Source organism: Orycteropus afer, unplaced genomic scaffold (genome assembly GCF_000298275.1).
Source record: "Orycteropus afer afer isolate SDZICR_OR568_19922 unplaced genomic scaffold, OryAfe1.0 scaffold00250, whole genome shotgun sequence".
NCBI lineage: Eukaryota > Metazoa > Chordata > Mammalia > Tubulidentata > Orycteropodidae > Orycteropus > Orycteropus afer.
This window is the reverse complement of record NW_006921837.1, coordinates 2,351,543-2,373,675: the sequence shown is the minus strand read 5'-3', so window position 1 is coordinate 2,373,675 and position 22,133 is coordinate 2,351,543. Positions and strand designations below refer to the sequence as shown.

General features: G+C 37.1%; 1 protein-coding gene across 1 annotated transcript in view; it reads right to left on the bottom strand.

The window, feature by feature from the left end:
• Nucleotides 1–22,133, bottom strand: part of ANO10 (anoctamin 10) — a 249,146-nt gene that overhangs the window by 215,221 nt on the left and 11,792 nt on the right. Inside the window, exons 2-5 of the mRNA XM_007949704.2 lie at nucleotides 18,789–18,986; nucleotides 17,050–17,184; nucleotides 4,249–4,368; nucleotides 1,389–1,958 (exon numbers count right to left, since the gene is read on the bottom strand). Coding sequence (XP_007947895.2) covers nucleotides 1,389–1,958; nucleotides 4,249–4,368; nucleotides 17,050–17,184; nucleotides 18,789–18,986 — 1,023 coding nt within the window. The remainder of the gene's footprint in view (nucleotides 1–1,388; nucleotides 1,959–4,248; nucleotides 4,369–17,049; nucleotides 17,185–18,788; nucleotides 18,987–22,133) is intronic.

Genomic DNA, 22,133 nt, shown 5'->3' with positions numbered 1-22,133 from the left:
TCAGATAATAAAGCAACATGGCAACACGGTCATCAAGTAAAGTAAGATATGCTGAGACTACAGCCTCAGTCAGTGAGTGTGTTACCACCAAGAACATCTTAAAAAAAAAAGGAAGAAAGTAAGTTCAGGGCACAGTTTTTCAAGGTACTGCAATAGCATTGTGGTCTGAAATTATTTTTCAAATATTACTGCTACAGAAGAAATCTGGGGAGTATTGGCAAATGATCCCACACACAGCCACCCCCCCCCCATAAAAAGACGCTGAATAAGTGGTAATGATAAAAACTGACTAGCAATCTTTAATGATTGGGGGAACAAATAGTTCTCTGTATGTGTGGCTTACTGGGATTAACTTAAAGAGAAAATCAAATTTCTACCATCATCTAGGAAAAGGAGACACTGTGCAAATCTCAAGACAGCAAGAAAAGCATAAGGAAGAAGATCCTAAAGAGCAGTGTGTTCTTGCACAGATAGGCAGTGGGATAAACCCCACCTTAGCTACTCAGTCACTGTCTGACCTTGGGCAAGCTACTTACCTTTCTGTCACTTAGCCTCCTTGCCTATAAAACAGAGCTGAGAGCACCCTCCTCCCAGGGTCATTGAAGGATTAGAAATAATATAAAATCTTAGCCTAACATCAACAAAAGGAAAGCACTCAATAAACAATAGCTGTTTTTTTATATGACTAATAAAAATAACTTAAAACATGTTTAGGGTGCATGAAGTCAAGACCTAGATTTCTTTCTAGGAATAATGATATGTCTGTTTGTTCAAATGAATAAATAGTGAATGGGCTACTAAAACCATTTTTAAACTATAGCCAAGTTCCTTTTTTACCTAGATGCATGCCACTTTCACTGGGTCAATGGCAGTCTTCAGTGCCTTCACACCAAATAGACAATGTCGTAAAATACTAGCTATAGTTCATTCAATCAGAGTATCATAAAGATCATTTCAAGCTATTCTATTCTCAACATGAAACATAGTATTATAAAATTAGCAGCACAGGTTTTGGATACAGATAGGTCTGGCTCTACTGTCTACTGATTAGATGAAAGATGATATGAGAGGAAAAAACACTGAACCTTGGTAAGCTCAGTATATTTATCTGTAAAATGGTGAAAAAATTTCTATGTCTGGTGTCCCAAGGAGAGGAAATGAGAGACTGTAGATGAAGTGCTTAGTAGGGCACTGAGAATGCATGAGGACTGTGATAACCACGATATGGAGATCATCAGAGCTCACAGAGCCAATGAACTTTTGCTTACATCTCTATATAATGAGCCAACAGCAACACTCACTTCTTTGCAAGGTAACAGGTATATGAATCTTATGATGTAAGCAATATATCTCACAAGCAAATAAGATGACAAAGCTGTAAGTCTTACCCCATGAAGTTAAAAACTCAGCAGCATATCGATAGAGGCGGTTCATGATTTCGATCACAATGGCATAGATGATGCTGGGCACGTACAACAAGACACTGGTCCACTCAGACTCGCTGTTCTCATGTAGCCCCAAGGCCCAGACCTCCAAGTCAAAGTAAATCATCATGACATACAGAGAGAAATAGAGACAGAGGCACACAAAGGGCAGAGAGACCAGGTAAATGCGCATCTGTCTCTTGTAGCTGGGGTAGAGCGGCTCCTCCCTGCCGGTGACAGGATTGATACCAAGAACCCCATGAAATCCTGGCCGGGGCTCCTCAAACTGCCTCTTCATGACCAGTGTGCCCCACCTGTACGTCATGTTGGCACAGCCACGCTTCCACACCTCCAGGATCACTGTGGACCAGATCAAGTTAAATGACGCGAAGATCACATACTTGTCATAGTCTTCCCACACAAACATGTAGTAAGGCAACCCAATGACGGCCATGGGGATTAAGGCAAAAGTGAAATATTCCAAAAATCCAAAGTAAAGACCGATCGTCTCCCCAAAGTAGCCACGAATGTTATCTATAGTGGAAAGAAAAAAGATCTTAAGTATAGAAAAAAAGATCTTAAGTACAGACATATAAACTATCATTCTTTTTTTTTTTCAATCATCATCAAATAAGTTTATTCAATTTTTTAGTCAGACAGGGATCATTTAATACCTTCATTTCTCACCTAGTGTGTAGTGTTAAGTCCATCTATGCTGTACACCCCAACTATTTCCCTCAACTTAGAGCCTAATCCACAGCTACTGGTCTGGTCTGCTAGACACCATCATGCCTTTACTTCTGTACTTGATGGATGCCTTCTTCCCAAGGAAAAACTCACATTGGGACTTATCTGAAATCTCTAAGATCCTACTTTAAGCTCAATAAATGGCCTTTGAGCCATTTTAACTTAAGAGTTCTATTTATGCTCCCACTTTTTCCGACTTTACTATTATAGTTACAAACGTTCTTTCCCAAAGAAGACTCCTTTGTGTCTATATTATCCAGCTTCCCCTACCCACAGATATTCATTTACATTGATGGGTCATGGCAAAATTTTCAGCACTCTAAAGAACACAAATTATTTAAAAGCACACATGAGATTCTACATATTAACTTCTAGAACAGCTATGGAACACATTTATCTACAGCGTCATACAGACATTGGGCAGAAGAAGTCCCAAGTAACACCATTATTAGCATTTTCTAAATTTGACACAAGATAACTAACCCAAGAGAGGTCTCTAACACTGTATGCTCTGCCAGCCACATCCACATGGTCGAGTACCTGGATGGTGAAAGTATCCTGCCAGGATGGGATGCAGGGAGAGGGGACAGCTGAAGTTATTATTTCTTGGTTAATTACACACCATTAAAACATCACATTTTTAAAAGATGATGTTATCATATCAGTCTACAGAAGTGGGTTACAGTGAATAGACTTAAGCTATTTTCTCCTACCAGCTGCTCTGCAGAAGATGAGGAGGCAGTCTGCTTCTGTAAAGATTTACAACCTTGGAAACCCTATGAGGGGGAGTCACTATGAGTCGGAATTGACTCGGTGGCAGTAAGTTTGGTTTGGTTTTGCTTTTAGTTTGTTTAGCAAACCCAGGGGCTTAGTAAAACCATGAGTATGATAAAGCCACATCAAATTTAAATCAGTTAAAGGATTTGTAAGCAAAAAAAAGAAGATAGTTCTTATGGTGTTGGGCTCCCAATCAGCTGACCTCTAAGGGGTGATTCAAGATATGACTGTGCAATCTACTATCACCAGTCCCAGTGCTCCCAGGCACCTCGAGTCCACTACCGCAGCCATGCCCGGGCCTCATCATCAACTTATCTTCTCCCCTTCCTGTCTAGGAAGTAGCTAATAGATGCCACACTGTTACTCTGTCACCTGACAAGTCCTACAGGTAACATTCAAATTTACTCCCACTTAAATACGAAAACAAACTGAAAGAATGTCATAAATATAGCACAAAATGCCCATGATAGCTCTTAAAATGATTAGAAAAGAAAACCTTTCCTTTTGGAGAACACAAGAAAAAAAAAATCAAAAGGCAGTTTCAAAATTTGATCCTAAAAATAATCTTTGTCACTCTTACAACATTACAATAGTTATTTTAAGAAATGGAAATTAGAAAGAAAATTTGGAACAAAGTCAAAAGAGAAATGTCCTTTAAAGAAAAACCGACAGTAATGCTTATGGTAAAATCTATGAGCTTACGTATACTTCCTATGCTTCAAAAATACGACTGAACCAACAATTTCAAGAATTTTTGAAACTCTACATTGGCATAAACTTACATAAAGTAATGCTCAATACATATAAATGAAATAACTATTCTTATAACTGTATTCAGACAAAATGGATCAATCTAGTAAAACACACAAAGATTTTGGTAAACTATTTCAAAAGATGTTGTGGCCTGGTGGTATCTCTCTCAGTATGAGCACAGCTTGGCCCTGCAGAAACAGAAATTTTTAAATGCAAAATATTCAAAGTCAAACTAAATTCTTATAAAATTTGTTTTCCAACACATAGTCATGAAGGTCACTCTAAATTTCCTGAGTTGGTAAATTTAAAGCCTATGATACAGTCCATCTAAAAGGATATTAGAAATAAAAAAGAATGAACAGGTAATTTAACCCATCTTATTCCCCAAAAGAAATGTTTCCCCACATGTAGCCAGTGAACTCTGCCCAGTTGAGTGTTGAATACCTGCCCAAGAAAATGACCTCACTGCCCAACCACAGCTTTTCATCAGGAGCTCTTCCTGACTCTGAATCCCCTCTTCTCTACGAGAACAGGCATTGACACATACCTAAGGGCTGATACTTCAGGGTCAGTCGAGAATACCAGGTATCCTCAAGCTTCTTCAGGGCCTCATTATCATGCAGTGGAAACACCTGAATCACAATACCAGATGTGATCAATCTTCTCACTGCCCAGAGAAAATGTGCCAAGCACATAAAACAGATTTGAGATTGCTCAGGATGCTTCATCAGACACTATAAAAACACTCCAGTAAGAGACTGGGTACTACACAAAAGCCAGTTACATTGCCTACTGGAAAGGTATATATTCTTTACTATTTTAACTATAAAAACAATACAAGTCAATGTAAAATGTAAACCACACAGAAGTGTGTCAATTAGAATGTGAAGAGTCCCTGCTATTCTCCCCACCATGGAACATAATCATTGTTAATAGCTATTTATAGTATATCCACACTTCAAAAAAAATACATCCAGAAATGTGTGCTTAAAAACAAAAATGCAGTCATTCTATACACATTGTTCTATAATCTTTTCTCATGTAATCATATATATGGATATTTTCCATGTCAATATAAATAGAATACATGTCCTTTTTAACAGTGTCATAATATTCCTTTGTGTAAAATACTATAAGTAATCCTCTATTAAAGAGTATTCATCTCTCTTTTTTGGGGGGTGGGAGGTGCGGAGATATTACAAATGATGTTAAAATTTTTGTACATACGTCTTTTCCCACCTGTATACTGGGCAAATGGAAGACACAGATGAATTTAACCAAAGACAATATCCTCTGGCAATATTAAATGAAAACAGGGGTATTCTCTCATCCACGATTCACTGGGAGGGGAAGGGGTATCATCAGGTCGTCAGGAAGAAGAGCACTCAGTAAATGTGGAAAACGCAAATGCAGTGCAATGTGCATTTGGGGAGATGAAGCACGTCACTCACAAGTTCCGCTATAGTATCTTACTAAAGAATATGGATGCTTCTAAGATGCACCCCTATCAGCTATCAACTTTGTCACCAAAGACAGGTGATGAGCATATCAGCCACCATGACTCTCCAAGAGGACCAGCAAATAAATGTCAGCAGTATGGAAGGGAAGGGACACATGATTTCAGTTTTCCGTGTAGAAATACTATATATAACAAAGAGAGACAATGTACTCTCAGGACAAGTTCCTTATCATAAAATCTCCACGGTAATTTAAAAGTGAATCTAACTTCCTAGAAATGAGAAAAATGACAATAAAGAAGACATATCTGACAGTAACAATAGGAAAAATCTGGATCTGAAAAACAGACTCATGGCTCTGCTTAGAATTATATCTCATGTGTAAGTTATACAAAGAACAACAGCTTGAAAGCCAGAGGTGAGATAAATATCCTCCTTAATGACTGAAGAAAGGCATATACTCAAAATATCAGTACTTAGGATAGAAAGGCATATGGTCTAAGTTACATCAGCGTATGGTGCTGTCAAATCCTTCTTTTTCCTTCATATTTTTATTCCAAAGTATTTCAGTGGCTTTTCCTTCCACTAACATGAGTGAAAACTTATCCTCCACAAGTGATTCTTAGCCTTTATTTGGGAACACACAGGCTGTAGCTGGTTCTTCTTCCTATCACTATCTTTAAATTACTCTATCAATTTTTTTAACTTTGAACTGACTTAAGGCATCTAAATTATTTTATTATTTCAAAGTTGTTTTTCTTTTTAAATGACTCTATTCTACTATAGAAGACTTTCCCGTCAGACATAAAACCCAGCTTGTATACTTCAAATAACAACAACAACATACTTCTAAAAATAGGATTGGGAATAGGGGACTCAGAGAGAATATAAAGCTGCAGGTCCAAAATTATTGGGCTTCTCTTCACCATCAATGCCAAAAACATGGTTCTGGTTTCAGCCCCTAAAAATAATTGTTGCTGCTTTTTTTGTTTGTTTGCTTTGTTTTTCATCCTTCAACTTTCTCAAGCCAGCTAAGATTGTAATTACCAGGAGCCTTACCTTCAGAGGAAAATATGATACTGTGTGAACCTATTTAAAGAAAGGAACAGCTTAAACCACGATTCCCTCCTTCAAGAATGCTAAATGATCTCTTGTGGGTTATTACTACACAGCCATTTAACAAATAAAAACAAATTAAAATCTAATTTAAGAGAGACTCTAAGTAACCTGGTTTACAGTAGGACTCAGTAAATTAATTAAGACAGTAACAATACTAATACAGCACTGTTTCTGTCTTTAGTTTATGTGGTATGTTACCTCAAAAATAAAAAGACTAATCTCTCCCACAACTCCTTACAGTGTCTGTAAGGGGAGAGCAGGTCTTGCTGCCTCGATTTTAGCAGTGGAGTAATGAGCACTTGGAACACCAACAACCAGTGAAGGCCAGCAGCCTTTGCAGACTGAAGACAGCCGCCGCCACCCCCACCAGTTGCTCTGGGCCCCAGCATCCCCCGCCCCACACCAGCCCCTGCGGGACTCTACACTAGGGTGTGAACAGATCACATTTTCTCTGTAAAGAAAACATTGTTTTTCAGGAGTACCACCTGTACTGTTCTGATCACTGCCTAATATAAAAATGGTAAATATGTATGTTATCTTGTGCCATTGAGTCCATTCCAACTCACGGTAACCCCATCTGTTACAAGGAGAACTGCTCCATAGGGTTTTCTTGGCTATAATCTTTATAGAAGTATCCCTGGTGGCACAATGGTTAAGCGTTAGGCTGCTAACAAAAGGCTGGCAGTTCAACTTCACCAGCTACTATGCAGGAGAAATATGTGGGAGTCTGCTTCTGGAAAGATTACAGCTTAGGAAACCCTATGGCGCAGTTCTACTCTGTCCTATAGAGTCCCTGTGAATCAGAATCAATTTGATGGCAATGGGTTTAGGGTTTTTTCTGTTGCTGTTTAATCTTTACAGAAGAGGATTGCTAGGGTTTTCTTCCACATCCACTGGGTAAGTTTGAACTGCCAACCTTTCAGTTACCAGATGAACACAAACTGTTTATGTCACCCAAACCTATATATATACGTATATACATATGTGTGCATAAATGGCTTAATCTTTATATGCACATACCTGCTACATGATATTCAATCCATGTTTATTCTATCATTCTTTTAAGGCCAATTAAAGATTTTAGAAAACCGATTGTATTTAACTAATCTTTTCACTTGTACACAGAAGATACTCAACCATAATGTTCTAAGAGTAAGTCGATTTTGACTCATGGTGATCCCATCTATGCCAGAATAGAAGTGTGCTCATAGGGTTTTCTTTTGGTTTCTATCTGGCTAAAATTTTTTTTAATTTATTTTACTTTGTTGTTGTTGTTTGAGAATATAAACAGTAGTGCATAAATCTATTCAATAATTTCTACATGCACAACTCTAATGGCATTGATTACATTCTTCAAGTTGTGTAACCATTCTCACTCTCCTTTTCCAAACCGATGGTCCCCCATTCATACAGACTCACTGCCTCCTAAGTTTCTTATCTAATCTTTCAAGTTGCTGTTGTTGAATTTGATCTTATATAGACAGTTTTCTATAGGGTTTCAATGGCTGATTTTTTGGAAGTAGAATGTCAGGCCTTTCTTCCAACCTTTTGATTAGCAGCAGACAAGCATGTTAATTATTTACACCATCTAGGGACTCCAAAAGAATAACCATATAGTGTTAAAGACATGATCATGAGAAGTTTCACATCTCTATCAATCAAATCATGATAATAATTTGACAGATATTATCAGATAAAGTTTTAACCTAAAGTAAATAATACTGCTCCTTGGAGTACAGTTCATACATAAGAAATTTATGAATCCCTAATTATTCTTTTTTTTGTGACTGTTCATAGCAGCTTTATTTATAAAAGCCTCAAATTGCTGAATGGAAAAGCAAATTGTGAGAAAAATACCCCAGTTTCCTTGTTCTCTGTGTAAGACAAGCATAAATGTATTCCACACTATCTCCCAGAGGTGTACCATGAGATTAAATTCAGTTGCCTGCATTAATAATTAATAACCAATTCATCAACATATCCCATACTGGCCTTCCTTCCTTCCTTCCTTCTTTGTCTCATTTCTTCACTAATTACTCTTTCTAAAGATAATCTTTCATTAGGTTGTTTGTATGGCTAATAACTATTAAAAACCAATAGGAGATGCAAGACACAACAATTGGTCTCTATTCACCAGGAGCAACAGAGGAAGAAGAAGAGTCAAGAATAGGAAGAGAATATGGAATGTGTAGCTAATTCCCTCCATGAACAACTGCCTCCTTTGCGTAACACAAGAAGAACTAGACGGTGCCCAGCTAGTATTACTGAATATTCTGATCGACAATTCCATAGAAAGATCCTGATCAAAAAAGTGAACTGTAGAACAGAATTTTAAATTCTCATGGAATCTAGACTTTCTGCACCATGGGAGCTGGGTACACCCCTTAAACTATTGCCCTGAGATATATCTTTAATCTTTAAACCAAAAATAACCCCCTGCAGTCTTCTTAAAACCAAACAATAGTTTAGCTTAACTAGAAAAAAAAAAAAAGTCTACCTTGCACATTATGTTCTTTTAAGAACTAGCTATATGGAATCAAAATGACAACAGCAACTTGAAATATTAGATAGAAACCTTAGGGGGCACTAAGTTTATTTTAATGAGAGAAGAACAACTCAGAAAAGGAAGGTGAGAATGGCTGCACAACTCAAAGAATGTGATCAATATCACTAAGCTGTACACAGAGAAACTGTTGAATTGGTATGCGTTTTTCTGTGTATATTCTCAACAACAAAATAAATAAAACTTAAAGGAAAAAAACAAAAAAGAACTGACAGGAGAAAGCAGCGTCTAAAGGTATGAGGAGATCTTAGCTCACATGGAAAACCAGAAATGGGATAGCCGTCAGGATGAGTGCTGGACCACGAAGATATACACATACCAATTTCTAGTTCTTCATGGTGCTTGCCATTTGATGGAAAGAGGAAGAGCTCTAAACTGCACAGCTCCAGTACCACCTCACTGCCTCAAAATCATGTCTGCAATGACATAATTTTCTATCTACTTGATGAAATCTTTCTATCAAAACATGACATAGCAACAAACAAATTTATAATCACTACATATAGAATTGGGAGCTCTGGTAGCATAGTGCCTAAGGCACTTGATTGATAACCAGAAGTCTGGCGGTTCAAACCCCCTAGCCACTCCTTGAAAGGAAGTTTGAGCAATCTACTTCCGTAGTGATACTGCCTCGGCAACCCAAGGAGGGGTTGCTATGAGTCAGGTCCGACTCGATGGCACAGAACAATAACAACAACATATAAAATTAAAATTAAATCAGATCTAAGGTAATGGAGAGAGTTTCTCATGAAAGCCCTTGCCAGCTCCTATGGAATAGATGGGATCACATGGAGCCAGTTAAAGTCTCTCCTGATCAGCTTCAGAGAAGCTTCTTAAGAGTGTGGCTCCCACACCAACAAGACTAAAATAAGCTTTTTAAAGACTAAAATAAACCCTTCTGTTTACTTCTGGATTCTCCTGATGACAATCAAGCATTTTAAGTGATTCTAAGTTTTAGTAGTTCTGAAATTTGCACTTTGAAAGTAGCTAGCAGTTTGTAATTATACACATACCATTTCTTCAATGATACAGTTACATAAAATGAAAATGATGTAAAATACAGCATTTTGAGGATCAAATTTTCAAAAGCATGAAGGAAGAAAATGATGCATAATTTAAAATTTAGCCTTGAAAACTTAAATATAATTCTTCTCTCAGCTTTCAAATGACCATGATTGAAATGATTGTTTTTAGTATAAAACATTTAGTTCAAAATATTTAATATTAAAAATTATTTGTAGCTTTAAAATACATACCTATGTACAATTTAAAATTACAGAAAATATTTAATACAAAAAAAAAAAAGAAGAAGAACAATCCTTGCTCATCTTGCCAGTGAGGAAGTTACTTCTATTACAGCTTCAGCACACCAAACTGGCTACCTACACACACAAGAGAAAAGCACTTACAAAGTTCTTTCACATTTTCATTTAGGTAAAAATTTCTCTCTTTGTAGCAACCAGGGGCATTTGGCAACTGATGCTTCAGAGGCCCATCGGGTGAAAGAGCACCCCTACTCTTTTCTCTATCCCAGTTACGTGCCAGATGTTGTACCCCTACAGAAATGCAGAGCTGGAAGCCATGATTTCTACAAGATGGTCTGATTCATGCAGGTGGAAAGGAAGAAACAGGGATGTCTACATTCCCAACCAAGACAGTGTCTCACTTGGCTCTGTATTTTATTAGATTCACTACCTAGCCGTGTATGAAAACATTCTTTGCACCCTGTCCCCCACCAACCTATACACATGCTTCCTTCCAAAAACACAGCAGTCTGAGAAAAGTATGATTCACTAGAAAATAAGTAAGGTTATAAGAAAGAATCACAAAGAAACTGGCACAGAACTATGCAAATAATAGTAATAACAATAATACAAGGAAAGGATAACTATGAACAGAAGGCAGAGAAGAAACAACAAAATATTACAGCATCAAGCTATGAAAAACTATGAAATTCTTCATGAAACTAAAGGAATTAAAGCAAATAGTTCACTTTAGAAAGGAAAACTCAAAGAAGAGCTAAGAAAGCTTAAGGAGACAGAACTCAGAAAAGCAATGTAAAAGAAAAACAGGAACTACTACAAATACAAAATTACAGTAAAAGTTACAAAAGATAAAGTCAGGAAAATGGTAAACAAGCTTAAGAAGCTCAAGCAAGAACAAAGACTTAAAAAAAAAAAAATAGTACACAGAAAATGTAAGACACGGGAGAACCCACGTATATATAATTGGTATCCCTGAAGACTAGAACAGATCAAATACAACCAAAGCTTCAAAGGCAATTAAAGAATTTTTTTCCTGAAATAATGATTATTTTTAATCCATGTGCTGAAAGAACATATGTCCAACAACAACAACAAAAAAAAAACTGATATAAAATAATCAGCATCAAGACATATGCAGAATGAGTGGAAATGAGAACAAATAATGACAACTACTTATATTCAAATTTCCTGCTGCTTCTTAAAAGCCACACAGATCAACAAGGAGAGCAAGTAAACACATGTATAACATGTGCCTACAGCATAACCAGAGATGAAGGAGACTACCAAACCTAATTTATGTGTAATTCAGTCGATAAAAACCCACAAATCAGAAGAGCTCCAGGCCACTGCCTAGAATGCTGGAGGAACCCCAACAAGAGCTGCACAAAAGAAAAAGGAGGGCAGAGAGGTCCTAAAAAATACAAAAAAAAAAAAACAGTTGTTGTCAAGTCAACTCCGACTTATAGTGGGTGACTCTATGTGTTGTAGGATATAACTAAGTTCTATAGGGTCTCCAAGGACCTCTGGTAGCTTAGTGCCTAAGGTACTTGACTGCTGACCAGAAGGCTGTGGTTCAAACCCACCAGCCACACCTCAGAAGGAAGGTTGGGCAATCTACTTCTGTAGTGATACTGCCTCGGAAACCCAAGGAGGGGTCGCCATGAGTCATGTCTGATTCCACGGCAAACAACAACAACAACAAATGTGGTCTTTTGGAAGAACATTACCAGGCTTTTCTTCCAAGGCACCTCTGGATGGGTTCAAACCACTAACCTTTTGGTTAGTAGTCAAGTGCTTAACCATTTGTGCCACCCAGCACTCCTAGAAGGGTCCTACCCAATGCTGTCAATTCCAACTCATAATAACCCAATAGGACAGAGCAGAACTATCTCATAGGGTTTCCAAAGCTGTAAACCTTTATAGAAGCAGACAGCCACATCTTTCTCCTGTGAAGCAGCTGGTGGGTTCAAATCACTAATCTTTTGGTTTACAGCCAAGCACTCTAACCACCACACCATCACGGCTCCTTTTAGAGAGGTTCTAATCATACAGAAAATCTAGGCAACACTAACTAGCAATCACCACTATCCTCTTGAGTGAGAACTTATGAGAACAGGTTTGTGATATGAGGGGACAGAGCACTGGCAGCATGAGAAGTTGAAAGGCAGAACTTGAAAAATACACAAAATAAGAAGTGGCTGATATATGAAATCACTGCTTCTGGGGAACACAGAAGGAAATACTTTGAAAAGTAAAATTAAAGTAGTCCTCAGAGGTAGCAGCCTATGGTGAAGAAAGTGATAATATTAAACATGATATATTAAAAATCAGAAAAGAAACAAAAACTCTCATGGGAGGGAGCAGGAGGTGGGGGGAGGAAAGACACCATCTGGTTTTTCAAAGTACCTTTATTTAGTATGGCAATGGGAGAGGAAGCCTGGCATTGACTCAGAAAGCCATCTAAACTCCTTTCCTTCATACCCCATAGGATCTCATGCTAATGGTTCATACAGGAAAATCCTAAACATTCAAACACTAATGATAAAAATAAAATTCTACATCCATATGAAGATACTTAAAAAAAAGAAAATTAAAATTCCAGCAGATGAAAGAAAAATCCAGACACAAAGGAAGAGAAAACTACAATATTCCAACATGAGTTTAAAATAAATAACTCCAAATATGAAAGAATCTCAAGAGTCAGAAAAGAACAGAGCAAATAAACAGAAGGTATAAAATGGGAACTAACAGAACTCAGTAAAAATTCTGACAGAACGAGACAAAATCTCCTCAGAAATAAAGACCAAATTACTAGATGTCCAAGGCAGACCAACCTTCCTTCTGAGGAGTGGCTGGTGGGTTTGAACTGACAGCCTTCTGCTTAGCAGTCAAATACTTTAGGCACAATACCACCAGAGCTCCTTATAAATGAGAAGAGCTAAGAAAATTAGATAGAAATACATAAAGAGATAAAAGGCATCAAAGGAAAGTAATAGATGAAGAAAACAAGCAATGAAGATCCAACACATGTAAATTGAGTTCCTGAAGAAGAAAAACCAATGAGACAAATAATATTTAGAACTATGTTTTTGATGTTGTTTGCTGCCATGGTCAATTCTGACTCGGGGCAACTGCGTGTGTGCAGAGTAGAACTGTACTATAGGGTTTTTAAAGCTGTAACATTTCAGAAGCAGATCACCAGGCCTGTCTCCTTAGGCACCTATGGGTCAACTTCAACTGCCAACCTCTTAGCTAGTGGTCAAGGGCTTAACTGTTTGTACCACCCAGGGGCTCCACTTAGAACTATAATCTACCCTCTAATCTAAAATCTCCCCTTATAAACTATAATCAAGCTAAAAGACCATGCCACTTAAAATAGCAAACAAACTAAGGGTCAACTATTGGTCTTTCCTTGTCCAGAGCAAAGAAGAGTTAAGAAAATCAAAGATGCCTGGAGTTAGTTCAAAGGACTAATGGCCCATGAGAACCTCAACCTGTATGATCCTCAGACCAGAAGAACTAGATGGTGCCTGGCTATCAATGCCAACCACTCGGAAAGGAATCAAAATTGGAGATCCTGTACAGAGTGGGAGAGATATATGGAACAAAAACCAAAATCATAAACAAGACCAGGCTTACTGGTCTGATGGAGACTGGTGAAACCTGAGACTATGGCCCCGAGTCACCCTTCAAACCTGGAACTGAACTCACTCCTGTGGCTTAACACTCAACCAAACAATAGACAGGACTATGAGCTGAACACCTACACCAGGGAGATGTACTCTTTAGAACAATCAGCCATGGGAGATCAGAAGGGCAGCATTTGCACAAGGAGAAAAGTAGAGAGGCAGGAATGCATAGGCAAGAAGGACACAGTTTTAAAAGCATAACCAGAAGAAAGAAGGAGGAGGTGAGATGTTACACTACAGGGAATATAATCAGTGTCACAAAATAAAATGTGTAAGAACTGTTGAATATAAAATGAATCTGCCTTGTAAAATTTCTCCCAAATCACAATAAAAAGTTAAAAAAATAAAAAGCAAAGATAGCTATGCTGCCATCAGACTTCATCAGCAACGTTTAAGAAAAGAGAAGAGCAACAGCTTCAAGAATCTGAAGGAAAGAATATGTGAGCCAAAGATTTTTATCTAATCATACTGTTGTCCTTCAAATATCAAAGTACAGGGGGAAAATATGTTTTGAAAATGAAGGAACTCAGGGACTACTGCATCAATGGGCCCTTTCTAAGAAATCTAATAAAGGATGAGCTTCATCCAAACAAGGGATGATTGCAAATGACTTGGCAATATTGAACATATTCAATACTAGATCTAAGATTAAAACAAGGGTAATAATAAAGTAGAACAGTATGTAATGTCAAATGTTCAGACAAAGTAGAAAATGCACGTATTCACCCAAAGAATGAGAGAGAGAGTGTGTGTGTGCAAAGAGTGAGAGAAGGGAGAGCAGAATAAGCTAACTGAAACAAAAGTGTATTTAAGAATCCAAAGACAAACATTAAGAACAATAAAACTGATTAAAATTAGATGGAGGAGAGAAAGGAGTAGAAAGATTATTAGCAAATATTGTTCACAGTATAGAAAAAATAGTATATAAAGTTATTAGCATAAAAGAAATATTAAAGCAAAAGTATAAATCTTCATAAATATTAAGAATTTTTAAGAGGGAAAAAAAAAAAAACACCTAGACCACATAGTGAAAGCCTGTATCTATACAGTACAAAGGCCATTAAATAAGATAAGAAGACAAACAAAAAGACTGTAGCAATCAATGGAAATAAGCTAAACTTACTTACTAAAAGATTTTTAGACAACTCATAAAAGAAAAACTACCTCTGTGTTGTGTTCTATATACCTAAAACAATATGATTAAAACAGCCAAAATATTAATGGATAGAGAAAGGTATAATAGGAAAATACAAACAAAAATAAGGCCAAGATCATGACAAGGTAGCAATCATAGCAAAACTCAATGAGACAAAGGAGGACATCTCCTAACACCAAAAAGACTACAACACATACTGACAAAACAGCAAGTTACGAATATCTGCACATAAGTCACACAGCAGAAACTTTAATTAAGCAGAAACTATAGAAGAAACAAAAAGAAATAGAAGCATGCTCAGAGTAAGAGGCTTTCCCTCTGTCACTACGAATAAACACTCATGGATTAAAACATAAGAAGGGATATAGAAGACCTACACAACATGATCAATGAGGCAGAGCTTATAGATAAACATATCAAACTTTGTTTCCTAAACTAGAGAATATATACTTTCTTTTTAAATGTATATGGAACGTTCATGAAAAATGGCCATATATTAGGCCACAAAGAAAACCTTCTCAGAAATTTTTAAAAGTAGCAATACAAACATCATTCTCAGAAACAATTCAGCAAAACTAGAAATCACGAAATTAAAAATTAAAAAGAAAAAAAGCAAAGGCCCTTTCACCTGGAAACCTTAAAACTGACTATTGAATAACTCTGAAGTCAAAGGAGAAACACAAAATGAAAGCACAGAATTTCTAGATATCAGACCTATGAGGTATAGATAAAGCAATGGTCAGAGAAAAACAGTCTTAATAAGTATTTGACAACAAAAATAAAACAATCAACACAAGGTGAATTAAACATTTAATTCAGAAAGAAAAATGACAACAAAGTACACAGAAAGAAGACAGATGCAGGATTCATAAAGATGAAAGCAGGAATTAATGAGTTAGAAAACAGAAGCATAGTAAACTAATAAGTAAATTAAACACTGATGTTTTGTGTGAAAAGGGTCAACAAAACTGGTAAATCACTAGTTACCTAGATAAGAAAAAAAGGAGAAAGCACAAATAAAATAAGAAACGGCAAGTGGGAAATCTTCATTAAAGCAGAGAAATTAAAAAGATCCTGAGGGATATTTCCCAAACCAATTCACATATTTGAAAACTTAAATAAAATGAGTACTACTCTAAAAAATAAAATTTACCCAAACTAACCTCAGAAGGAAAATGCAGCAATCTACTTCCGTAGTGATACTGCCTTGGAAACCCAAGGAGGGGTCACTATGAGTCGGGTCCAACTCGACGGCACATAACAACAACAACAACCTCAGTAGAGATAGAAAGTCTAAACAAATAAATTTCTATATACGATTTAGTAAAAACTGTTCTAAGACTTAACCCACAAATATCAGAGCCAGATGATTTCATAAGAGAATGCTACCAAACCTTTAAAAAACAGGTAAGATATTAACCATATATAGTAATGTGGAGTGGGTGGCGGAGTAGTAGAAAGAAATCTTAAACTGCATTCAGAAATGTATAGTGTACATAATTATGTTAATATTATTAAGAATCAAGATTTTCAACATAAGTGAAAAGAGATATAAAACCAAAGAAATTAAGCGAAATCCTGATTTTAATTGGAATTCAAAATATCAATATAAACTCTTAATTTTTGACCACATTATTTCCTAGCTAATTGTATGCTGTAAAACTTTCATAAATTAGTAGTAGAGAACTACAGAGAATATATTGATTTAAAGGTGCAGTAGAATGAAGCTCAAAAGCCAAAAGATACGCTCATGAAAAATACGGTACTGTAAAGTTGGTTAACATTTTCAGTAAGAGGAAAAACTAAAACCTCTATAATTTGTTATTTATGTCTTTGTGGTATGGTTCAGTGTCATCAAATTGATTTCGATTCATGGTGATCCCACGTGACAGAGTAGAACTGTCCCATGGATTTTATAGGCTTGAAGCTTTATGGGAGTAGATTGCCAGATTTTTCTCTCGCAGAACCTCTAGGTGGGTTCAAACTGGCAACCTTTCAGTTAGCAGCTGAGTACTTAACTATTATACCACCAGGGATCCTAAGAAAAAATAATAGCATTAGAATGTGGACTCATGAAACTGGTTGATATAATGACTTACATAATGATTTTCCTGGATACAACTTTGCCAAGGGATAACCAGGGATCATTTTTTCATCTCTGGCTCTTAGATTTTCAAGTTCATGCTTGATAATGAATTGACATTCTGCCATTGTGAGGAAATCATCATTATTATCTAAAAGTAAGCCAAAATTTCTAGTTATTTTCTCTGTAATAAAGTCAAAGTAAAAATTAAGTAATAACACTCAAATTACCTGGGATGATGGAAATAATGATGTAAACAATGAATAGTTAATATAAATAGTATCAAACAAAAACCAAACTCACTGCCACTAAGTCATTTCTGACTCATAGTAAAGTTATAATCTTTATAGAAGCAACCAGCCTTATCTTTCTCCTGTTGGAGAGGCTGGTAGGTTCAAACTAAAAAGCCTGTCAAATGATTTAAACATGCCACCAGAGCTCCTTAACATAAGTAGTAAGCAAAGTATAAGATTGATAAATTAAATACAACATAAAGCTTCTTAAATATTTTATAAGAATAAAAAAATCAGTTATACATTCACATAATACAATTCTTCCATTACCGTAACAGTTATTACATAATATGGTCCAAATATCCAAACAGCAGACATTTACTTCATCTCATTAAGTACCAATGAACAGAAGACAATATACTCTTTACTTCTAATAACATTCCTTCCTAGGGATATAATCGAAGAAGTTTGTATGCATGGCAAGTTCTCTTCCTTCGAACTCTCAAACCCAGGCCATTCCCTCTGAAATCAAACATACCTCCCCAAAATAAAAAATATATACATGATAGCTCTTTGATGGGCAAATGCTCTCCCATGAGGTGAATTTCATCTATGAGGCAATTTCATTTTGATCATTTATTCACTAAGGTATAAAAAGCCAGAGTAAGTGAGCTTGAAGGAGTCTGATCATGTCTTGTTAACTCAGAAAGCCCTGAAAGAGATCAGTTTGATTCTGAAATCAAACTCTCACCCTGATATCACAGTCACCTTAGCTTTCACGGTTATTTCCAGAATCTGTTCTCTTCCAGAATCCCCTATTTTGGGCCAAAACATTACCCCACTGAATTCAGTTGTTGCTGTTATGTGCCGTCGAGTTGGACCCAACTCATAGCGACCCCTCCTTGGGTTGTGAGGCAGTATCACTACGGAAGCAGATTACCCAACCTTCCTTCCGAGGAGTGGCTGGTGGATTTGAACCGCCAGCCTTCTGGTTAGCAGTCAAGTGCCTTAGGCACTATGCTACCAGAGCTCCTGAACACAGCACAAGCCAGAAAATTCAGGAAATGGGGATTATAGGGTACTGAATGGAATGTGCTTCTCCTATTTTAAGAATTATAAGATTTTTCTATATAAAGCCAATGAATATTCACCATTCTAAAAATTATAATTGAATAATATTAATAAGTTACATGTGTCCTAATTTACGTTCATCTACTCCAAGGTGGCAAACTAAGGGCTGTGGACCAAATGTGGTTAACCATCTGATTTTGTAAATAAAGTTTTACTGGGACACAGTCACATTCTTTCGTCATTTGCTTAAGGCTGCTTTTGCAATACAATGGCAATGGTGAGTAGTTGCAACAGAAATCATATAGCTAGCAGCGTCCAAAATATTTACTACATGGTCCTTTACTAAAAAAAGTTTGCCGACTCCTGATCTATTGATCAAAACTTATGTTTGATAAATTAATTCATATAAAAACAAAGAATTGAGAGACTTACCCTCAATGATAGGACTTACCATCAAAACCTTTGAAGTTCTGTCGAGTTCCGTAGGTGAAGGCTCTCATGGTGTTATCATTGCACTCTTTTACCAAGCCCAGTGCTTCCGCCCCTAGTAGCAGTCTAATATTGGAAGCACCAACAAGATATAAGTTCTGATTTTCTAATGTTTCTTTCTCATATTTATTTAACAAGGGTCTAAACAACAGCTGGGCACCTTTAAAGAAAAGATAAGCACAATCTTAGAGAAAAACTTAAAATGGGAAAATTTTCTAATACTATGTTAGTACTTTGGTGGAAAGAAATGATATTTTTATTCTTCACTCCAAGTAGAAATAAAGTACTTCTTAAGCAATAACTTTCCATTTTCCCCTTCCCCAAGCCTCTGTTGTGTTAGGTGCTATAAACTCAATTCCAACTCATAGCAACCCTACGTACAACAGAATGAAACTCTGCCTGGTTGTGCACCATCCTCACAATCCTTGCTATACTTGAGATCATCATGTAAATGCATCTTGTTGAGGGCCTTTCCCTTTTACGCTGATCCTCCACTTTACCAAGCATGATATTCTTCTCCAGGGAATAGTCCTTTCTGACAACATGACCAAAGTAGGTAAGATGAAATCTGGCCATTCTCCCTCACAAGGAGCATTCCAGCTGTACTTCTTCCAGGACAGATGTGTTCATTCTTTTGGCAGTCCTTGGTATTTTCAGTATTTTTCACCAAACCGCAATTCAAAGTCATCAACTCTCCTTTGGTCTGCCTTAATCATTGTCCAGCTTTCACATGCATATGAGGCAAATGAAAACACCATGGCTTGAGTTAGGCGCATCTTACTCTTCAAAGTGACATCTTCGCTTAACACTTTGAAAAGAGTCTTTTGTAGTAGATTTTCCCAGAGCAATATAATATCTGATTTCTTGAGTATTGCTTCCATGGGTGCTGATTATGGATCGAAGTAAAATGAAAACCCTGACAACTTCAATCTTTTCTCCATTTATCGTCATGTTTCTTATTGGTCCAGCTGTGAGGATTTTTGTTTTCTTTATATTGAGGTGTAAGCAATACTGAAGACTGGAGTTTTCTTTATGTTGAGTTGTGATCAATACTAAAGCCTTTGATTTTCATCAGTAAGTGCTTCAAGTCATCTTCACTTTCAGCAAGCAAGGCTGTGTCATCTGCATAGTACGGGTTGCTAATGAGTCTTCCTCCAATCCTGATGCTGTGTCCTCCTTCATATAGTCCAGCTTCTCGGATTATTTGCTCAGCATTCAGATTGAATAAGTATGGTGAAAGGATACAACTCTGACACACACCCTTCCCGATTTTAAAACATGCAGTATCTCCTTGTTCTGTTAAAATGACAGCCTCATGGTCTATGCACAAGTTCCTCATGAGCACAGTTAAGTGTTCTGGAATTCCCATTCTTCTCAATGTTATCCATAATTTATTATGACCCACACAGTCAAATGCCTTTCCATAGTCAATGAAACATAAGTAAACATCTTTCTGGTATTCTTCACTTACAGCCAAGATCCTTCTGACATCCCTTGCTCCATGTCCTCTTCTGAATCCATCTTGAATTTCTGCAACATCCCTGCCAGTATACTGTTGAAACCTCACAGCTGGACCAATAAGAAACATTTGAATTATCTTCAGCAAAATTTTACTTGTGTGTGATATGAATGATATTGTTCAATAATTTCCACATCTGTTGGATCATCTTTCTTTGGAATGGACACAAATATCAAGCTCTTCTAGTCAGTTGGCCAGCTAGCTATCTGTCTTCCAAATTTCTTGCCATAAACAATAAGTGCATCCAGCACCACATCTGTTTGTTGAAACATCTCAATAGGTATTTCAGGAGCTCTGGTAGCATAGTGCCTAAGGCACTTGACTGCTAACCAGAAGGCTGGTGGTTCAAACTCACCAGCCACTCCTCGGAAGGAAGGTTGGGCAATCTACTTCTGTAATGGTACCGCCTCAGAAACCCAAGGAGGGATCGCTATGAATCGGGTCCGACTCCACAGCACATAACAACAACAACAACAATAGGTATTTCAGCAATTCCTGTAGCCTTGTTTTTCACTAATTCCTTCAGTGCAGCTTGGACTTCTTCCTTCAATGTCATTGGTTCTTGATCATATGCTACCTCCTGAAATAGTTAAACATTGACCAATTCTTTTTGGTACAGTAACTCTATGTATTCCTTCCATCTTCTTTTGTACTTCCTGCATCATTCAATATTTTGCCTACAGAATCCTTCAATATTGCAACTCAAAGTTTAATTTTTTTCTTCAGTTCTTTCAGCTTGAGACATACTGAGCATGTTCTTCTCTTTTGGTTTTCTAACTGTAGGTCTTTGCACGTTTCATTATAATACTTCACTTTGTCTTCTTGAGCTGCCCTTTCAAATGTTCTGTTTGGTTCTTCTATTTCAGCATTTCTTCCATTCGCTTTAGCTACTTTTCATTCAAGAGCAAATTTCAGAGTCTCTTCTAACATACACATTTTGGCCTTTTCTTCCTTTCCTGTCTTTCTTCACACATTATGTTCTTGATGTCATTCCACAACTTATCTGGTCTGCGGTCATTGGTGTTCAATTGTCAAATCTGTTCTTCAGATAGTCTCTAAATTCAGGTGGGATATAATCAAGGTCATATTTTGGCTCTATGAACTTGTTTTAATTTTCCTCAGCTTCATTTTGAACTTGCATATGAGCAATGGAATGGTCTATTCCGCAGTCAGCTCCTGACTTTGTTTTGACTGAAGATACTGAGTTCTTTCTAAAGATGTAATCGATCTGATTTCTGTTTATTCTTTCTGGTGAGGTTCATGTGTACACTGTTGTTGTTGTTAGGTGCCATTAAGTAGTCTCCAACTAATAGCAACCCTAAGCACACCAGAACGAAACACCACCTAGTCCCGCACCAGCTCCACAATCCTTGCTATACTTGAGGCTGTCGCTGCAGCCCCTGTGTCAATCCATCTCATTGAGGGCCTTCCCCAATTTCATCAACACTCCACCTTACCAAGCAAGACATCTTGCTCCAGGGAATGGTCCTTTCTGATAACATGACCAAAGTAGGTGAGACGAAGTCTGGCCATTCTCACTTCCATGGAGCATTCTGGCTGCACAGACTTGTTAGTTCTTTTAGCAGTCCATGGTACCTTCAGCATTCCTTGCCCACACCACAACTCAAAAGCATCAATTCTTCAGTCTTCCTTATTCATTGTCTAGCTAGCTACTCTCCACTCAAGGGCAAGTTTCAGAGTCTCTTCTGACATCTATTTTGGTCTTTTCTTCTTTTCTCATCTTTTTAATGACCTCTTGCTTTCTTCATGGATAATGTTCTTGATATC